Source organism: Staurois parvus, unplaced genomic scaffold (genome assembly GCF_062004578.1).
Source record: "Staurois parvus isolate SC_StPar_1 unplaced genomic scaffold, SC_StPar_1.0 ptg001131l, whole genome shotgun sequence".
Classification (NCBI taxonomy): Eukaryota; Metazoa; Chordata; class Amphibia; order Anura; family Ranidae; genus Staurois; species Staurois parvus.
This window is the reverse complement of record NW_028318927.1, coordinates 849,388-872,000: the sequence shown is the minus strand read 5'-3', so window position 1 is coordinate 872,000 and position 22,613 is coordinate 849,388. Positions and strand designations below refer to the sequence as shown.

Sequence of the window (22,613 nt, the reverse complement as noted above, 5' to 3'; positions counted from 1 at the left end):
AACTGTCACCATCAGAGTGCTTCTTACATCAACTGTCACCATCAGAGTCCCCTTACATCAACTGTCCACATCAGAGTGCCCCCTTACATCAACTGTCACCATCAGAGTCTCCCTTACATCAACTATCCCCATCAGAGTGCCCCTTACATCAACTGTCTCCATCACAGTGCTCTTTATATCAACTGCCCCCATCATAGTCTCCCTTACATCAACTGTCCCCATCAGAATGCTCCTTACATCAACTGTCCCCTTCAGAGTGCTCCTTTACATCAGCTGTCCCATTAGAGTGCCCCTTACATAATTTGTCCCCATTAGAGTGCCCCTTACATTGGTTGTCCCATCAGAGTGCTTTCTTACATCAGTTGTCCCCATCCGAGAGCTCCCTTACATCATTTGTCCCCGTCAGAGATCCCCTTACATCAGTTGTCCCCATCAGACTGCCCCTTACATCAATTGTCACCATCAGAGTCCCCTTTACATAACCTGCCCCATCAGAGTGCTCTTTACATCAACTGTCCTCATCAGAGTGTTCCTTACATCAGTTGTCCCCGTCTGAGTGCTCCTTTCAATCAATTTTCCCATTTAGAGTCCCCCTTAAATCAACTGTTTCTATCATAGTGCCCCATGGATCAGTGGCTACATGATGACCTAGCCCACTCCAGCACCCCCCTAGATCCCAGCCTAATTTGAGCCAGCCTGCATTCACAGAAGACCTGTGGTTAGTTCCCCAAGATGTTTGGAACAACTTACCTGCCAAGTTCTTTCAAAAACTGTGCGCAAGTGTACCTAGAAGAATTGAAGGCAAAGGTTGGTCACACCAAATATTGATTTGATTTGGATTTCTCTTCTGTTCATTTACAGTCCTTTCCAATTTATTAATGATAAAATAAATTATTAACACTTCTATTTCTGAAAGCATTCTTAATGTACAGCATTTTTTCACACCTTGCGTTTGTAAAGCACTATATACAGGGGTTGGAAAATTATGGAAACACAAGGTAAAATTGGTACCTAATATGGTGTTGAACCGCCTTTGACATCCAAGTCAGCATGTATTCTCCTGGAAATTGACAAATATAAGTCTTGGATGGTGGATAATAGAATCTGATACCACTCTTCATGAAAAAATCATTCCATTTCAGTCAGAGATGCCGGAGACGGAAAATGAGACCAAACCTTCTACAAAATTGACCATAGTGGCTCTATATTAAGATCCGGCGACTGTGGCACCCAGGGAAGGTGCGATACTTCATCTGCATACTCGTCAAACCACAATTTGACAACACCAGCTGTGTGAATCGGAGCATTATGGTCTTGGTAAGTTGCACTGTCTTTGGGAAACAATATCTGCACCATGGGGTGCACATGCTTGGCCAAAATGTGTGCATAGTTGCTGGCAGTAACTCTGCCTTTCAAGGTGACGATGAGGCCTGCAGAAAACCAAGATATGGCTGTACAAACCATGATTGTGTCACCACCATGCTTTACAGTTGGCACCAGACAGTCTTGGTTGGAAGCTTGGGACGGTGTTCGCCACACGTAAACATACCCGGTGGTTGGGCAAAGGTGTGAAGCTCAATTCATCGGACCATATTATACTCTTCCATTGATCAATATTCTACTATTTATGGGTGTTCCACCACTCTTTCCTCTTCTGAGCATTAATATTGGTCACTAGCAGTTTGAAAATTGCAGCTCACCTGTGAAGGTTTTGCTTATGGAGTTCCCTCTGCAATTTTTGTGGACACGGGCTTTGGAAGACTGAGATTGAGCTCTGCAGTCACTTTTGCAGCAGTCGTTTTCTTATTCCGGGTCACAGTCCTGTGCAATGTCCTTTTGGTCAGTTGACCATGTCGACAGTGCTTATGCTTGTCAGATGATGTTTTTCCAAAAATTGTATATGCCATCATAACCTTTGATACCATACCTCATGACACGGCAAATAAATTGGGAATTTCAGTCACAGAGGCACCAGCTAAGCAACACCAACAATCTGCCCTCTTTGAAGCTCAGTAAGTTCTGACTTGACTCCGTATTACTAGCAGCGCACACAGTGAATGATTAAAGTGAGTCTTCCCACCTGTTAGCTAGGTGTCTCATCACACAGCGGAAGCAAAAGAATGTTACATCACTGAACACAAAACATGTCGTCACTTTAAGGCCCCATTTACACCTGAGTGTAGTGTTTTGAGCATTTTTTCACGTTTTCTCATGCATTTTCGAACATTTGTGCGCAATTTGTTCAGGCGTATTCGGGTTTTTTTTAGTTCTGGCATTTTTGTATTAGCCAATAGAGAAAATTTTCATCTCTGACATCAATTGTTGCCAACTTTTGCCATGCCAGAAAAATTATCTTGGTTGCACAAAGAAACACGTGATTTGTAGGTTTCCATATATTTCTATGCGAATAAAAACACATCAGTCTGCCCAAATGGAGCTATAAAAGTAGCTCCAAAACTTTTTGGAGCTTCAGCTGTTCTGCTTCAGGTGACTTGGAGTGGAGAAGTGAACCATCTCCATAGAGTAATATTGATTTTATTTTTTCTCTGAGCGTTTTGGACCTTTACCCTACAAAATGCTCAGGTGTGAATGGGGCCTCACACCTGCAAATCATGTAGTGTTTCCATATTTCTGTCCAATATATATATTATATATATACTATATTGCCAAAAGTATTGGGCCAGCCCTCCAAATCATTGGATTCAGGTGTTCCAATCATCTCCATGGCCACAGGTGTATAAAAACAAGCACCTAGGCATGCAGACTGCTTCTGCACACATTAGTGAAAGAATGGGTCGCTCTCAGGAGCTCAGTGACTCCAAGCGTGGTACCGTGATAGGTTGTCACCTGTGCAATAAGTCCATCCTGCTGGTGGTATTGCAACAAAGTGGAAGCAACTGGGGACACCAGCAACTCAGCCACGAAGTGGTAGGCCATGTAAAATGACAGAGCGGGGTCAGCGCATGCTGAAGCGCACAGTGCGCAGAAGTCACCAACTGTTTGCAGAGTCAATAGCTAAAGACCTCCAAACTTCGTGTGGCCTTCAGATTAGCACAACAACAGTGTGGCTGAGCAGCTGCATCCAAGCCTTACATCAGCAACTGCAATGCAAAGCGTCAGATGCAGTGGTGTAAAGCACGCCGCCACTGGACTCTAGAGCCATGGGAAAGGGTTCTCTGGAGTGAAGAATCATGCTTCTCTGTCTGGCAATTTGATGGACATGTCTGGGTTTGGCGGTTACCAGGGGAACAGTACTTGCCTGACTGCAGTGTGCCAAGTGCAAAGTTTGGTGGAGGGGGGATTATGGTGTGGGGTTGTTTTCCAGGGGTTGGGCTTGGCCCCCTAGTTCCAGTGAAGGGAACTCTTAAGGTGTCAGCATACCAAGACATTTTGGACAATTTCATGCTCCCAACTTTGTGGGAAGTTTAGGGATGGCCCCTTCCTGTTCCAACATGACTGCACACCAGTGCACAAAGCAAGGTCCATAAAGACATGGGTGAGCGAGTTTGGGGTGGAGGAACTTGACTGGCCTGCACAGAGTCTTGACCTCAACCCGATAGAACACCTTTTGGATGAATTAGAGTGGAGTCTGCGAGCCAGGCCTTCTCGTCCAACCTCACAAATGGCCTTCTGGAAGAATGGTCAAACCTTCCCATAGACACCCTCCTAAACCTTGTGGACGGCCTTCCCAGAAGACTTGAAGCTGTTATAGCTGCAAAGGGCGGGGCCAACTCAATATTGAACCCTACGGACTAAGACTGGGATGCCATTAAAGATCATGTGCATGTAAAGATGGTATATACAGTATATACTGTAATCAGTTTCAGCTGCTTTGGTGTTAATGAAATTAACAACAGGTGCACTAGATGGGCAACAATGAGACTATCCCCAAAACATGAATGGTTTTACAGGTGGAGGCCACTGACATTTTTTCCCTACTCATCTTTTATGACTGTTTTTTACTAATTTTGCATTTGGCTAGGGTCAGTGTCACTACTGGTAGCATGAGGCCATACCGGGACCCAACAGGCAGTCCAACTCCAGGATGGCACATCAATACCATTGCCAGAAGGTTTGCTCTGTCTCCCAGCACAGTCTCCAGCACATGGAGGAGATTCCAGGAGACAGGCAGTTACTCTAGGAGAGCTGGACAGGGCCATAGAAGGTCCTTAACCCATCAGCAGGACTGGTATCTGCTCCTCTGTGCAAGGAGGAAAAGGATGAGCGCTGTCAGAGCCCTACAAAATCACCTCCAGCAGGCCACTGGTGTGAATGTCTCTGACGAATTAGAAACAGACTTCATGAGGGTGGCCTGAGGGCCCGACGTCCTCTCTAGTGGGCCTTGTGCTCACTGCCCAGCACCATAGAGCTCGATTGGCATTTGCCATTGAACATCAGAATTGGCAGGTCCACCACTGGCCCCCTGTGCTTTTCACAGATGGGAGCAGGTTCACCCTGAGCACATGTGACAGACGTGAAAGGGTCTGGAGAAGCCGTGGAGAACGTTCTGCTGTCTGTAACATTGTTCAGCATGACCATTTTGGTGGTGGGTCAGTGATGGTCTGGGGAGGCATATCCATGGAGGGACGCACAGACCTCTACAGGCTAGACAATGGCACCCTGACTGCATTAGGTATCGGGATGAAATCCTTGGACCCATTGTCAGACCCTACGCTGGTGCAGTGGGTCCTGGGTTCCTCCTGGTGGACGACAATGCCTGGCCTCATGTGGCGAGAGTATGCAGGCAGTTCCTGGAGGATGAAGGAATTGATACCATTGAATGGCCCCCACACTCACCTGACCTAAATCCAATAGAACACCTCTGGGATGTCATGTTTCGGTCCATCCAATGTCGCCAGGTTACACCTCAGACTGTCCAGGAGCTCAGTGATGCCCTGGTCCAGATCTGGGAGGAAATACCCCAGGACACCATCCATGGTCTCATTAGGATCATGTCCTGACATTGTCAAGCATACATACAAGCACGTGGGGGCCATACACACTACTGAGGACCATTCTGAGTTGCTGCAATGACATTTCAGCAAAATGGACTCGCCTGCTGTATAATTTTTTCACTCTGATTTTCAGGGTGTCTTTGAATTCAGTCCTCTGTAGGTTGATAATTGTCATTTCCATCAAACGATGGGCCATCCTTACATTCCTAACACATTGCCCCGTCCATGTCAGTATAGAGATCCAGCAGGAGATTCTTCCCATTGAGATCTGATGTGTTTTCAAAGTGTTCCTTTCATTTTTGTTGACCAGTAATACCCTTCCTCCCTGCCCCCCCCTTCTCCCCTGTAGTAGTATATATATATATATATATATATATATAATAATACCCTTCCTCCCTGCCCCCCCTTCTCCCCTGTAGTGTATATATATATATATATAATAATACCCTTCCTCCCTGCCCCCCCTTCTCCCCTGTAGTAGTATATATATATATAATAATACCCTTCCTCCCTGCCCCCCCTTCTCCCCTGTAGTAGTATATATATATATAATAATACCCTTCCTCCCTGCCCCCCCTTCTCCCCTGTAGTGTATATATATATATATGTAGTAATACCCTTCCTCCCTGCCCCCCCCTTCTCCCCTGTAGTAGTATATATATAATACCCTTCCTCCCTGCCCCACCCTTCTCCCCTGTAGTAGTATATATATATGTAGTAATACCCTTCCTCCCTGCCCCCCCTTCTCCCCTGTAGTGTATATATATCTCCTCCCTGTATATACTGTATATAGATATATGGCTGAGCACAGGACAGGTCAGCACACTCTACACACACCTGGCTGTATGATGTACTGGAGGGCGTGGCCGGCTCCTACCTGTTCTCTCCACGTGTCAGTGGGCGTGTTCTCTAGAAATAACAGTGCCGTTCCTTGTATGTGGGCGTGGCCACTAGCTTGCAGTCTCCAGGACAGGTGTCGGTGGGCGTGGCCTGGCAGTCGGTGTAGGAGCAGCATGAGCGGAGAGTCGGGCCCCGGGGAGAGGTAAGGGGGGTGCACTGACATATGTCTGGAGGGGCCACACACTCCTCTGTACTATGCTGGTGCGCGCAGGGGCCACACGGGTAGCAGTGAGATGGGAGCCCAGGGGCCACATCAGGAGCAGGCGCACACTCAGGTGACACGGTGACAACGTTTCAGCTTGAATAGCAAACGCACTCAGCAGGATCATCGCATCCTGCCAGCAACAAAGGACAAATACCAGACTGCCCTCCCTCTGCTTCCTATACTCCCCTTCCATTTACTGCATCTAACATAGGAAGCCCCCAGGCGAGGATGATGGGGGGTTAGGACCTCTGGCAGGTTTTTATTGGGCCTCCTTTGAGAGAGACCTGGTCATTCTTTTGCTATGATGTAATAAATAGACCCACACAGGGGCGGACCGACAACTCATGGGGCCCCCGGGCAATAGAGGAACATGGGGCCCCTGCAGGGGCGGACTGACAACTCATGGGGCCCCTGGGCAATAGGGGATCATGGGGCCCCTGTGTCCTTGCCCAAACTCAAAAAAGCCTATGAAAAAGGTACCAGAGGCAGTGCCAGAGTTTCCAAATGGTCAGTCCGCCCCTGAACCCACATTAACAATACATTGTGTCAGGGTAAATGTTTGCATTGAAGCCTGTGACCATGACGTTGTGGGTGCAGCGTACAGGAACCCTGCGTTCATCCCCCGGACCTTACGGTGGTATAGATCCTCCATTATGGGGCGGGAAGAAGCAAACTTTATATTATAAGTGCATTGACGTCACGTGATGTGTGACCGTGAGCCCCTCTACCACGCTGGCACATGGGACTTGTAGTCTTTCCATTCACTGATCCCGGTGAATGGACGGAGCCACGCACAGCTGTGCTAAATTCAAGCAGTAGCGGGCAATATCTAATATGTATGTTTTTGTATGCATGTGTGCGTTTACGTTCATATCTTCACATATATGGAGGTTTTTTTTTAATTTTATTTTTTTGAAATGTAATTTTTAAAAAAGATATTTTTTTTTTCAATTTTTACATAGTTATCTTGGTCCAGCTTGGATGAGTGTAAATACATAGGTGTCATACTATGTTTGTGCACCCTTGCTGTTCTCTGAATGGCACGGTTCCAAGCGAGCAGGGGCGGACTGACCATTTGGAAACTCGGGCACTGCCCGAGAGCCCGGGGTCAGTAGGGGGCCCCATGAGATGCCCCTGATACCTTTTTCATAGGCTTTTTAGAGTTTGGGCAAGGACACGGGCCCCATGATCTCCTGTTGCCCGGGGGCCCCATGAGTTGTCAGTCCGCCCCTGCGAGAGAGCATCCTCCTGTGTTCACAATGCAGCAGGGCAGAATGGGACCCGGAAGATAGTGGCAAATGCTTTAGTAGTGGTGCCTAATACAGTGATTTCCAGCGTCCTTGGGGATCCCACGGGTATGGCACATATGTACTTATGTTGGTCCAGCTTGGCCCAATGTATGTAAAAATTGCCTTACCTGAGCTTCGGCTTTAACTCAAAGCAGTGGTCTTCAATGTATGGCCCAGGGGCCAGATGAGGCCCTTTGCTTGCCTCTATACGGCCCTTGGGGCACTATTCCATCCACTGACTCCATCAATGGGACATCATTCCTGCCACTGACACCAACAATGGGGCTCAAATCCTCCCATTTACACAAATGATGGTATACAACTTCACTCAATATCACCAACAATGGGGCACTATTCCTCCCAATGACATCAGTGATGGGGCACTATTTCTCTCTCTCTCTCTGACGCCTACAATGGGGCACAATTCCTCCCAAAAATACAAATGATAGGGCACAATGCCTTCCACTGACACCAGCAGTTGGGCACAATGCCTTCCACTGACACCAGCAGTTGGGCACAATGCCTTCCACTGACACCAGCAGTTGGGCACAATGCCTTCCACTGACACCAGCAGTTGGGCACAATGCCTTCCACTGACACCAGCAGTTGGGCACAATGCCTTCCACTGACACCAGCAGTTGGGCACAATGCCTTCCACTGACACCAGCAGTTGGGCACAATGCCTTCCACTGACACCAGCAGTTGGGCCACAATTCCTTCCACTGACACCAACAATGGGGCACTATTCCTCTCACTGACACCTACAATGGGGAACAATTCCTCCCAAGAAACAAATAATAGGGCACAATTCCTTCCATTAACACCAGCAGTTGGGCACTATTCCTTCCATTGACACTTACATTGGGACAAAATTCTTCCCACTGATACCAATGACAGGCCACAATTCCTTTCATTGACACCAACGATGGGGCACTATTACTCCCAATGACATCAATGATGGGGCACTATTCCGCTCACTAACACCTACAATGGGGCACAATTCCTTCCAAAAATACAAATGATAGGGCACAATTCATTCCACTGACACCAGGAGTTGGGCACTATTCCTTCCACTGACACTTACATTGGGACACAATTCTTCCCACTGACACCAATGACAGGCCACAATTCCATCCACTGACACCAACAATGGGCCATGATTCCTTCCATTGACACCAGTGATGGGGCACTATTCCTCCACTGACACCAATGATGGGGAACTATTCCTTCCACTGACACCAGGGATAGGGTACTATACCTCCCCTAATTCCAAAAATTGGGCATTGTTTACTCCCAGTGAAACCAGAACATTTTTTTCTCTGACTTCCAGCAGTCCATCCCTCCTAAATTTTGAAAGACCGTTAACTGGCCCTTTCTTTAGAAAGTTTGGAGACCCCTGATTTAAAGGATAAGTTCACCTTTTAGAAAAAATAAATAAATGCACTTTTTTTTTTGCAGGTAAAAAAAATGTGCATTTATTATTTTTGTCTACAGGAGCCTGTAAAGCATTGCACCATTGATCTGCAGATCGCTGGTGCTACGCAGACCTGTCAGAATTTCTGCTTGCTATACGGGATGTACAGCCAAACAGATATACTGCCAGGAAGAATGAATGAACTACCACAATGCTTCACAGTGCCGTGGTAGTTCATTGAGGACTACAAGCTGACAACCGCTAAGGCTGTTGAGACTTCTAGTTCATTCACAGATGACTATGAATGAGTGACGCGGCCCTGTGGGCGGAGCCTCACAGCCATATTTTTTAAAAATTTGACAGCTAGTGGGTGGGGGTGGAGAAAGATCCCCCACTACCTGTCAAAGCGGGGATCGTGGGAGAGCAGGGGCCGGTCTGGACATAACATGTTACATTTACACCCTGAATATGAGTGTAACATTTTATGGAAGGTGAACTTCTTTAAAGTAATTGTAAAGGCAGATTTTTTTTTTTTTTATTGCGTGTCTATACTTACCTGCTCTGTGCAGTGGTTTTGCACAGAGCAGCCTGGATCCTCCTCTCCTCGGGTCCTCTGCCAGTGCTCCTGGCTCCTCCCTCCTGCCAAGTGCCCCCACAGCAAGAAGCTTGCTATGGGGAATCCTAGCTGTTACTCTGTGTGTCCATTCACACACACAGATGTGGCTTGGCCCCCTCCCCCGCTCTCTCTTCATTGATTCACTGGCTGTGATTGACAGTAGCGAGAACCAATGAGGAGGGAGAGACCTGGGACACCTGAGTTTCCTGTGCATATCACTGGATTGAGATGGGGCTCAGGTAGGTATTAGGGGGGGTAGAGGGATGCTGCACACTGAAGGTTTTTTTACCATCATGCATAGAATGTATGAAGCTAAAAGAACCTTTGAGCCTTTACCACCACTTTACTTGCTGTCATAAGAAGGCTGATGGGGGTCACATAATGCAGGTGACAGGTTCTCTTTAGGAAGCCATCAAGGGTCTTTACTTTGACCTCATCTGTTGAAGCTGATGGAGCGCAGACTGTGCTCGATCAGCTTCTTGCTTGGCTAGCTCTGAACCCAGAGGTGCTCATAGCTGAGCGCTTTTGTGTTCATTCTTCACGGGGGAGATCAGCAAGTGGATCTTTGCTGGTGTCCCTTTACTCTCCATCCTGGCACCTGCCATATAGGTCCTGGGCCCCCAGGAGGGACAGGTGAGCCCCGAAGAAATGGCTTTGACCTTCTAGTTGCTTCAATCACTTCTATGTTAACTTCCCGCATATATGCAGCCTACAGTGAAGTTGCACAATTTCAAAATCGGGTGACCTGCTGATTTCATTTGTGAAAAAATATAGTACATGTACTACTTGAGAAATCGGTGCAATTCCGACCAAGTTCGAGACCGCACCCATGTGACTGCTGTAATAGTGGACAATAGGGTGCGACGTGGCATACGATTTGCAAGTCGCACCCGATGTGACCGGGGTGTAAGAAAACACATTACTGTAGTGAGAGCGCGCTCCCAGCTAAGAAACTATAAGGAAACAGAAAGCTCCCAATGTATAATTGCGATCGGGAGCTTTCCGATCATGTGACCGCTAATGACAGCAGTCACATGATCGGAATGCCCGCGTCCACCAGAATTTAGAAATTTTTAAAGGGCTGGGAGGTGGTGGCAGAAAGGGGTTAAAGCTGGCAGCTCACTGTCTTGTTTAACCCTTTTGCTATCGTCAACGTAACTATGCCAGTGATGTCATAGTTACATTGACGATATCAAAAGGGTTAAACAAGACCATCTCCCAGGATTTTGTGGTGATTGGCTGCTCAAGCTACCAGCATTAGAGGTAGGCCTGGTTCACACCTATGCTGTTTTTTCAGAGGGGATTCAGTTTTGAAAAAACGCACTCCAATTCATTGAACATGATTTTCTATAGGTCACGTTCATTTTTTGGGAAAGGGTCAGGGATTTCCCCCCCCCCCCCCCCCCACAGTAAGCTGTGTTTTTGGTTCCATAGACTTTAATGAAAATGCAGTGCTTCACATAAACAGAGAGAAGTATCAACTTTATGCTGGAGAGGGTGTGGGGCAATAGGGACAATGGCTCCTATATGGTGGGAATGCCCAAAAATTCAGATATATTGGCAGGAGATAATTCATCATATACAGGAGATTTGTGGGACATCTATCCAGAAGGATCCATAGGCGTATATTTTCTATAGAACAGAGATGTCGGTAAAACAATATAAAAATAGCTTATTATACCATCTGATTGGTGCGGCAAAGGGTTTAATTCCTAGGGTTTGGATGGCCCAGGATCCACCAACAATGAGGGATTGGATAGACCGAGCTGAATATGTTAGCAGGATGGAGGAACTTTGTTACATGGAGAAAGATGAAATGGAAAAGTTTAGAAAGATTTGGGGTAGATGGTATGAGTTTAAAACTTCAGAAAAATACTTAAAAATGAAAGGTCCCCCGATAGTAGTACCAGAGAATTGAAATGGTTAAAGAGATCTATATACATGATTAGATTAATAGGAGGGGAAAGAGGATAAGATGAGATTGGACAGGGGGGTTTTGGGGGTGGGTATGGGGATAAAGTTTATACGTATGATGTAACAAGATATATGGTGGTTTTGTAATGCATTTTTTTTCTTATAAGAAAATTTAATAAAATATGTAATAATTGGAAAAATGCAGTGCTTGCATTTTTTATGCGTTTCTACTGCATTTTTGCTGGATTCTCCTGCAAGACCGCAACAGGCACCTCCCAAAATTGCAAAACGCATAAAAAAAATTTAAAAATGTGTGTGAAAAAAAAAAACACAAAATGCGTCAACTGCAACCTGCATAGGTGTGAACCAGGACCATCTGCTTCTATACCTGTGATGATTGAATAAATCCCTTTGGGGAGCAAACAGGAGGTCAGCACAGTGGTTAAATGGTTAGCCCTTCCGCCTGGCAGTACTAGCGCCGTTGGTTCGAATCCCACCTGCCTGGAGTTTGCATGTTCTCCCTGTGCCTGCATGAGTTTCCTCCGGGTACTCCGGTTTCCTCCCACACTCCAAAGACATACTGGTAGCTTAATTGGATCCTGTCTAAATTGTCCCTAGTATGTGTATGTATGAATGTGAGTTATGGACCTTAGATTGTACACCCCTTGAGGGTTAGGGACTGATGTGAATGTACAATATATATGTAAAGCACTGCGTAAATTGACGGCGCTATATAAGTATCTGAAATAAATAAAAATAATTAAAAGCAGCATGAGGGGAGGGGCCTTAAAGTGGACCTAAAGCCATCAATTTGATCGATTCCCAAAAAACACGTTTATGGCTGTGAATAACCCTAGGTTCACACCTAAGCGTTTTCTGCAGCGTTTTGCAGAAATGCACTACAGTCCATGTCACATGATTTCCTATGGGACACGTTCACATCTCAGCATTTTCAAGGGTGCATTTTTTTGAAAGGATCGGGGACTTTTTTTAACGCAAAAAAGTTGCGGTTTTGGTTCTATAGACTTCAATGGAAATGCTGCAGACAAGCATGTAGTACGTTTTTGATGCGTTTTTACGTATAAATCTGCCTAGCAACAAGAAAAAAACAAACAAAAAGGCATCAAAAACACAATGCAGAAACGGATCAAACGCAAACTACATAGGTGTGAACCTAGCCTCACTGTCACAGTTGCTGGTGCTCTCAACCAAACTGTCAAGCTGTTAAATGGCTGGTACCATAACTTGATCACACCTGGAGCACCATGGGACTTGTAGCTTGGCAGCAGCTGGAGGGCCGCCAGTTTGACACCCTTGTAAGATGGCAGCTTCTGGGGCTGTAAAGGATTTAAAGGGTTTAGTTCCACGTATCTATGTCAATAAACTCCTCTGCAGGCGTGCTCAATTGGTTTCCCAAGAACAGCGATGAGTTGTCAAGAAGCACTCACTGCCAAGTGCCAATGACTGGAAGTCGGTAGGTGAGGCTCCCAATAATGTCCTCACTGCACACCATTCACAATGAGCACGTAATCTTTTAAAGCCAAAACATTTGTTTCTCTTTAGGTAGGGAAGGGTTAGAATCCCTGCCAATCTCTCACTCTGTTGGCCCTGGTGACCTTTGTTTCTGTTACAAAATGTAATTTTTGAGTTGTCACCGAAACAGGAGGCGAGAGGAAATCTTCCAAAAGGCAATATATCTTCTGGTAGGAAAAGGATATCCCCTCGTTTGGAGAGATCTCCCCTTACTTCTTGTTGTGTCTCTGGGGCAGGAAGTGAAGAGAAATCTCCCCAGTGGGACACTCAGATTCAAAACTGTCAGAAGTTTTAAAGAGGAGCCTCAGTCTCCCCCCAAAAAATAAGTCAGCAGATACAATCCTGTAGCTACTGCCTTATAATAATAGGACACTTACCTGTCTAGGGATCCAGCAATGTCCTCACCTGAGCTGATTCTTCAGTCGGCTTTGGGTTCCTGGCACTGGCATCTTAAGTAAGGGAAACCAACAGTGAAGCCTTCTGAAATCACAGCCGGTTTCCTACTGTGCATGGGTGAGCTGTGCTGCACTCTGTGAATGGTCCTGCAGTCTTCTGGGACCTGTGTGTGTCCCAGAAGGCTGCGGGGAGAAGGAGGACGGACATGAACTTCCTCACAGATCACCGCGGCACTCTGACCCAGAAGCGGAAGCCGGTACCTGTCAAAGCCAAGTACATACTCCCCTATCCCACCAAAAAAGTGCCAAATTTAGCAGCAGAGGAGGGGTGGATGCAAACAAGCGGAACTCCCCCTTTTGGGTGAAGTTCCTCTTTAACCATTCTCCACTCTATTAAGAAAAATTCTTGGCTTTATAAACCATTCAAGGGAACTTTTTGCATTGCTGTGCCTCCAGAAATATCAAGCTGAGTTGGAGTGCCCAGGGGCCACACACTGATCTAGAACGCAAAATATTTTTAAACAGTGCGCTGGAACCCCTCTTATTTCTTTATACAAACAAAATGTAGTAAACTATGATCCTTCCCTTAGTAGCTGGAGTCCATGTTTTTTTTGAGTGCTGGTCACTTCTATCATGATCTAGAATGTGGAAGGGGCCACTCACTGATCTAGAATGTGAAAGGGGCAACACACTGATTTAGAACGTGGAAGGGGCCTGTGCGCACTGATCTAGAATGTGGAAGGGCCCACACACTGATCTAGAACGTGGAAGGGGCCGGTGCGCACTGATCTAGAACGTGGAAGGCGCCACACCTGACCCTCAAGGGGCGTACAATCTAAGGTCCCTAACTCACATACATACACATACTAGGGCCAATTTAGACAGGATCCAATTAACCTACCAGCATGTCTTTGGAGTGGGAAAGGAAACCGGAGTACTTGGAGGAAACCCACGCAGGCACAGGGAGAACATGCAAACTCCAGGCAGGTGGTGCCATGGTTGGGATTTGAACCCACGACCCTAGTACTGCCAGGTGGAAGTGCTAACCATGTAGCCACTGTGCTGCCATGCACAGCTGCACCAGATTCTGAGTGCGCCAGGTTTAGTAAATCTCCCCCATAGTGATTTAGAGGGTATTCCTACCATGCAGGTTTTGGCTAATGGTTTTATAAATGCTACCAAGGACCAGACATTAGGCAGCTGTATGGACCATATGTTGAGCAGACTGCCCCAGAGCTTCAAGGATCTCACCAGTAATCTGTGGCTCCAAGTGTCCCGACAGCTGAGACATCAATGGCAGTAATATCAGCAGGGAGCTGCACAGTGGAATGTGTGATTGTATGCCACATGTGACACTGTACAAACATCCCCCAGAAAGTCTGATCACAGTGTGTACACCTTACCACTCCCTGTATGCCAGCGAAATCTCTTCTCTCTCTGTTTATCTTCCCCTCTCCTTCCTCTTTATCCTGACCTGCCCAACCAAATCATAAATCGTGCAGATAACGATTAACTACTATACACTCGGCACCACTCTATATACTCAACAATCACACATTATTGTATCATGGGATTGTAATGTACTACATATTCACCACTGTGTACAGCATTTATACTATCCTGTTGGTAGAGACTCCCGGCTCCTGAGTGTCTTATTCCCCTGTAATATCTTATTACAGTAACCCGGCTCCCGAGTGTCTTATTCCCCTGTAATATCTTATTACAGTAACCCGGCTCCCGAGTGTCTTATTACCCTGTAATATCTTATTACGGTAACCCGGCTCCCGAGTGTCTTATTACCCCTGTAATATCTTATTACGGTAACCCGGCTCCCGAGTGTCTTATTCCCCTGTAATATCTTATTACAGTAACCCGGCTCCCGAGTGTCTTATTACCCTGTAATATCTTATTACAGTAACCCGGCTCCCGAGTGTCTTATTACCCTGTAATATCTTATTACAGTAACCCGGCTCCCGAGTGTCTTATTCCCCCTGTAATATATTATTACGGTAACCCGGCTCCCGAGTGTCCTATTACCCCTGTAATATCTTATTACGGTAACCCGGCTCCTGAGTGTCTTATTCCCCTGTAATATCTTATTACAGTAACCCGGCTCCCGAGTGTCTTATTACCCTGTAATATCTTATTATGGTAACCCGGCTCCCGAGTGTCTTATTCCCCTGTAATATCTTATTACAGTAACCCGGCTCCCGAGTGTCTTATTCCCCTGTAATATCTTATTACAGTAACCCGACTCCCGAGTGTCTTATTACCCCTGTAATATCTTATTACGGTAACCCGGCTCCCGAGTGTCTTATTCCCCTGTAATATCTTATTACAGTAACCCGGCTCCCGAGTGTCTTATTCCCCTGTAATATCTTATTACAGTAACCCGGCTCCCGAGTGTCTTATTACCCTGTAATATCTTATTACAGTAACCCGGCTCCCGAGTGTATTATTACCCTGTAATATCTTATTACAGTAACCCGGCTCCCGAGTGTCTTATTCCCCCTGTAATATCTTATTACGGTAACCCGGCTCCCGAGTGTCTTATTACCCTGTAATATCTTATTACAGTAACCCGGCTCCCGAGTGTCTTATTACCCTGTAATATCTTATTACAGTAACCCGGCTCCCGAGTGTATTATTACCCTGTAATATCTTATTACAGTAACCCGGCTCCTGAGTGTCTTATTACCCTGTAATATCTTATTACAGTAACCCGGCTCCCGAGTGTCTTATTACCCCTGTAATATCTTATTACGGTAACCCGGCTCCCGAGTGTCTTATTACCCTGTAATATCTTATTACAGTAACCCGGCTCCCGAGTGTCTTATTACCCCTGTAATATCTTATTACGGTAACCCGGCTCCCGAGTGTCTTATTACCCTGTAATATCTTATTACAGTAACCCGGCTCCCGAGTGTCTTATTCCCCCTGTAATATCTTATTACAGTAACCCGGCTCCCGAGTGTCTTATTCCCCTGTAATATCTTATTACAGTAACCCGGCTCCCGAGTGTCTTATTACCCCTGTAATATCTTATTACAGTAACCCGGCTCCCGAGTGTCTTATTCCCCTGTAATATCTTATTACAGTAACCCGGCTCCCGAGTGTCCTATTACCCCAGTTACATATTACAGTCAGATCTTGTAACACTTCAAGAGGAGCATGGTTATATTACTTTATTTGAGCTCCTGTGAATAAAATTTTAGGACACTCAAGAGCTGGGTTGCAGTTATATGATGTTACAGGTGCAATAATTTCTTTTTACTTGTGCCACATCTTATTACATTAAGCTAGCTCCTCTTTTATTACTCCTGTAACATCTTAGTTTGTAGAGCGTTTTATTAATGTATTTAAATAAACTGTTGACATTTATTAATGATTAGAGTTATTATACTCCACCAACAGCAAATACACTGATCCAAAGTACAGGGTGGCAACCACTTTAGTGAATTTTCCAAACACCAAATGAGTAATTGCATCCTCAGTATACATCCTCATACAGTATACTACAGAAGCTTGGATACAATTATGTTGTTATCGGGGCAATAAGATACTAAGGAGCTGGGTTACTGTCATAAGATATTACAGAGGTAATAAGACACTCGGGAGCCGGGTTACTGTAATAAGATATTACAGGGGAATAAGACACTCGGGAGCCGGGTTACTGTAATAAGACATTACAGGGGGAATAAGACACTCGGGAGCCGGGTTACTGTAATAAGATATTACAGGGGTAATAAGACACTCAGGAGCCGGGTTACTGTAATAAGATATTACAGGGGGAATAAGACACTCAGGAGCCGGGTTACCGTAATAAGATATTACAGGGGGAATAAGACACTCGGGAGCCGGGTTACTATAATAAGATATTACAGGGGGAATAAGACACTCGGGAGCCAGGTTACTGTAATAAGATATTACAGGGGTAATAAGACACTCGGGAGCCGGGTTACTGTAATAAGATATTATGGGGGTAATAGGACACTCGGGAGCCGGGTTACCGTAATAAGATATTACAGGGGTAATAAGACACTCGGGAGCCGGGTTACCGTAATAAGATATTACAGGGGTAATAAGACACTCAGGAGCCGGGTTACTGTAATAAGATATTACGGGGTAATAAGACACTCAGGAGCCGGGTTACTGTAATAAGATATTACGGGGTAATAAGACACTCAGGAGCCGGGTTACTGTAATAAGATATTACGGGGTAATAAGACACTCGGGAGCCGGGTTACTGTAATAAGATATTATGGGGGTAATAGGACACTCGGGAGCCGGGTTAACGTAATAAGATATTACAGGGGTAATAAGACAATCGGGAGCCGGGTTACTGTAATAAGATATTTCGGGGGTAATAAGACACTCGGGAGCCGGGTTACTGTAATAAGATATTACAGGGGGAATAAGACACTCGGGAGCCGGGTTACTGTAATAAGATATTACGGGGGAATAAGACACTCGGGAGCCGGGTTACCGTAATAAGATATTACGGGGGAATAAGACACTTGGGAGCTGGGTTACTGTAATAAGATATTACGGGGGAATAAGACACTCAGGAGCCGGGTTACTGTAATAAGATATTACAGGGGAATAAGACACTCGGGAGCCGGGTTACTGTAATAAGATATTACAGGGGTAATAAGACACTCGGGAGCCGGGTTACTGTAATAAGATATTACAGGGGAATAAGACACTCGGGAGCCGGGTTACTGTAATAAGATATTACAGGGGGAATAGGACACTCGGGAGCCGGGTTACTGTAATAAGATATTACAGGGGAATAAGACACTCGGGAGCCGGGTTACTGTAATAAGATATTACAGGGGGAATAAGACACTCGGGAGTCGGGTTACTGTAATAAGATATTACAGGGTAATAAGACACTCGGTAGCCGGGTTACTGTAATAAGATATTACAGGGTAATAAGACACTCGGGAGCCGGGTTACTGTAATATGAAGTTTCATAGGTGCCTATGTTGGCTAGTGGAGTACTTCTTTCACTCTTTTTCCTGTTTATTATTTCTTCTTGTTTTTCTGAAAATTCTTGTTCTTTTTAGGTCCAATGTGGATCTGTTCCGGGATCTCAGTGACTGTATGGATGCACTGAATCTGTTCCTGAACAATCGTTTTAATGAGAGTCTAGACCTTCTCCGTCCAAGGTAAGAGTTGACTGACTTAATCCAGTGTCACTGAAGTTTAGTTTTTTTTTTCTTAAAGCTACAGTTTATTCGGCTTATATTTATTTCACAAAATGTTATTGAAAGTTTTCCAAATTACCAAGAGGCTGCAGTTGAAAGCGAGAACACTGACAGGATTAGGCAGGTATAATTAAAGGTACATCGTAATAACAAAGGCGCAGACATTGTGTGACCAATGGAGTGAGTGAGGTAGTTAGTATGAAAAGCAGGAGGAACCAGAAATACATTTGTGCTCAAAAGTTTGCATCCCCTGGCAGAAATTGTGAACTTTTGGCATTGATATTGAAAATATGACTGATCATGCCAAAAAATGTTCTTTTATTGAAGGATGATGATCATATGAAGCCATTTATTATCAAATAGTTGGTTGGCTCCTTTTTAAATCATAATGATAACAGAAATCACCCAAATGGCCCAGATCAGGAGTCTCCGCCCCCTGGAATGTTTGGCCTTGCTACAGACACACAAGGTGACACACACGGGTTAAAATGCCAGTTAGAGGTTAATGTCCCACATCTGCTGCTTTTTAAATTGCAATTAGTGTCAGTGTATAAATAGTCAATGAGTTTATTAGCTCTTATATAGAAGCACTGACTAGGCTAGATACTGAGCCATGGGGATCGGAAAAGAACTGTCAAAATCATGCGTAACAAGGTAATGGAACTTTATAAAGATGGAAATGGACATAAAAAGATGTCCAAAGCCTTGAACACGCCAATCAGTACTGTTAAATCACCTATTAAGAAGTGGAAAGTTCAGGGATCTCTTGATACCAAGCCAAGGTCCGGTAGACCAAGAAAGATTGCAGCCATAACTGCCAGAAGAGTTGTTCGGGATACAAAGGGAAATCCATAGGTAACCACAAGAAAAATACAGGCTGCTGTAGAAAAAGACAGTGTGGTTGTTTTGAAGGAGCACAATATGATGACACTTGAACAAAAATGGTTGTCTCCATGCCCAGGCAAGAGTCTGTGGAGCAGCCAGAAACCTAAACCCCAACAATCTACATTGGTACTTGGTTAAGGACTGGATGGGTTCATGATCCGGGGCCTCCCAGGGTTTGCAAGCTAAGAACGTATTAAATACGGGTCAGATCATAGCATACACCTGTGTCCAGAACCTGACTGCTTTGGGACAGGTCCACCAGGTGTGAAGGAGGGTGCCTCTTTCCCTGCAACCCCGGGAACACATCGGTGACAGAGGGAGTGAATTTAGAAATCGGATCACAGGTCATATACCAGTGGGAAGGCAACTTGTAGGCATTTTCTTGAGCAAAACATGTTTTGAGGACATTTGAAGGAAGCAAGATAATTTGCTTATGTTTGTAGAAGAAATCCAGCTTTGGATATTTTTTTTTTACATAGTCACATTGGTCCCACTTGGACCAGTGTAACTCTTCGTATACTATACCTTTGGGATCCTTCCTAGAAGCTGGAAATCAATGTAGCAGACACCACCACTGCAGTCATCTCCACCAACCCTTGAGTCCCGTGCCATGCAGTGCGTCATGCCTTCTTATTACCTCTGTGTTTGAGGCTGTGCAGTCAGAATTATTGTAACAATTCAGAATATTGATACATTTTATTTCCGTGTATTCAGCTTGTTCTACATTACAAACTAATAACACCATGTACTGACGTAAGGTTAAAATAAATCTACAATGGAAAAATCTCTTACAATCAAAAGATACCTATAATAATAATACTCTTGCTTTAGGCCCCGTTCACAGTATGGGTTGCTGGAACTTGCGTTCCCACTCGCGATTTTGTTAGCACAATTCTCACGTGGAAGCATGTGTTGTGCAGTCAAGTGAATGGGCTGCTATGTGTGAGTTGTCACTCCATAGAAGCTCAGTCGCTAAGCCAGGAGCGATTTTACAGTTGCATTTTGCCATTCTTCTCGCAGCAAAGTTGAGGTGTTTAACCCTTTGAGGACCAAGGGACGTATTTGTCCCATGTTTTTAATTGCGTGTATCATCTGATTAAGAACTTAAAACTCTTTTTCTTTTTTGGTTTGAGTCAAAATCTTATCAACAAACAACAAATGGATCTAGCTTTTTGCCAATTATTTCATGAAATGGCTTAGTTACAGCAACTGAAGTGTAGGAACTTTAAAAACAAAAAAATTGATTCTTTTGGCGTTCCAAAATCTTACGGTCCTCAAAGGGTTAACCACTTCAAGTCCGGACACTTTTACCCTTCTTGTCCAGGCCAATTTTCAGCTTTCAGCGCTATCACACTTTGACAATTACGCGGTCATGCAACACTGTACCAATATAAATTTTTTAGCATTTTTTTTAAGACCGATAAAGCTTTATTTTGGTGGTATTTATTCACCACTGGAATTTTTATTTTTTTTGCTATATAAATGAAAAAGTCCAAACATTTTGAAAAAAGTGTTTTTCTTATAAAATTTTGCAAATAAATAATATTTCATCATAAATCTTGGCCAAAATATATTCAGTTATCTTTTTAGTAAAAAAAAAAAATAACCCAAATTAATTTATAACTAAAAAGTATAATTTTTAAAAAAAAGTTTTTACATTTTTTATTTTATTTTTTTAATATTATTTGTGTTTATACTGTCACCCTAGCAGTACAGTGTCACCATGGTGACACTGTACTACTTGTGGGGGGTGATGAAGATTTTTTTTTTTTATACTGATTGCTTTTACACCCATAAAGGCTGTAAAAGCAGGAGCAGGGCCCTCAAACCCCTCGTGCATTGAATCGTATTGTTACTGTACTGTCTCATATACTGTCTCCCATTATTATGTACAGAGCTGAGCAAACTGTTGGCGCTATATAAATCCTGTATTATAATAATAATAAAAGCAATCATTTCTCCTTCTCTCTGGCTGCATTCTTGCAGCCATTGAGAACTACTGTGTGAGCTGTGATTGGTCACAGCTTGTCACATGGTAAAAGGATGTTGTTAATAGGTGTTTGGCGATCTGAAAGAACTTCATATTAGAAAATATAAGAGGAAGCGTCTTTCCACCAAGGTCTGTCATCATTGAAACAAAAGAATAATGTTGTGATTAGACCTGCTGATAAAGGTGGAGGTGTAGTGGTTCTAGATAGGAAAGCTTATGAGGAAGAAATGAATACTAACCTGAGTGATGCCAATACATATATAAAAGTCAAAAGGAATCCCACATTAATTTATAAAAACGGCTTCAAAATCCTATAGAATCAGCCAAAGAAGAAAAAATTGTGAATGATAAAGAGGCAAAATATCTTATTACTTCACACTGTAAAATACCTATCATCCAGGGGCGGACTGACAACTCATGGGGCCCACGGGCAATAGGGGATCATGGGGCCCCTGTGTCCTTGCCCACACTCAAAGCACACCCAAAAAAGCCTATAAAAGGTACCAGGGGCATTTCATGACCCCGGGCCCTCGGGCAGTCCCTGAGTACTCGAATAGTCAGTCTGCCCCTGCCATCATCTATTATTTACCTAAAATACATAAGAGTTTAATTAAACCTCCTGGAAGACCTATCATTAATGGGATAGGGTCTATACATTCCGGGATAGGGTCTATACATTCCAGGATAGGGTCTATACATTCCGGGATAGGGTCTATACATTCCAGGATAGGTGAATACATATATTTTTTCCTATAACCATTGGTTAAAGTAATGCCATCCTATCTTAAAGATGGACAGGATGTGATTGATTTAATAGAGTGGAACCCAACCACACGTTTTGCTGCCATTTGGAAATGCGGCTATTCTGCGTGCGATTCCAAATTGCTCATATGTGAACTTGTGATGCATCAGAAGAAATTCGCAAACGCACCCACTGCAGGCTCTTTACTGCCCCTTACAAGTCGAAAACCTGATGTGAGACAAACGTTTCACCTCCACCAATCAGATTTAAGCCTGCTTTAGAGATTTGAATGGGGCTGGTGATAAAGTAAGCGTACAGAGTGAGAAGACGTTACACGTAGCTCAGGCTTCAAGAAATGTCCTCCCAGTGATCCTGAGAGGTTCCTTCTGGATTGCGGTTGCTGTAGACTATTCAGAACTTGAATTATTGGTCAGTTGAGTGGATTGCGATGTTTGCTGGCTACCAGTTCTCTGCTTGGTTTCACATGTTGCCCTTAATTGCTGGTTACCTAATCTTTACATTTCACCTGCTGTCTGCACTTTAAAATGTGTATATTGTACCTGGG

At 44.5% G+C, this 22,613-nt stretch overlaps 1 protein-coding gene across 1 annotated transcript in view; it reads left to right on the top strand.

Moving 5' to 3' along the window:
* Nucleotides 1-5,935: 5,935 nt before the first annotated feature.
* LOC149439392 (tetratricopeptide repeat protein 39A-like) overlaps nt 5,936-22,613 on the top strand; it is a 77,255-nt gene continuing 60,577 nt past the window's right edge. Inside the window, exons 1-2 of the mRNA XM_089659089.1 lie at nt 5,936-5,997; nt 18,291-18,392. Of these exons, the coding sequence (XP_089515215.1) occupies nt 5,969-5,997; nt 18,291-18,392 (131 nt within the window). The 5' untranslated portion in view covers nt 5,936-5,968. The remainder of the gene's footprint in view (nt 5,998-18,290; nt 18,393-22,613) is intronic.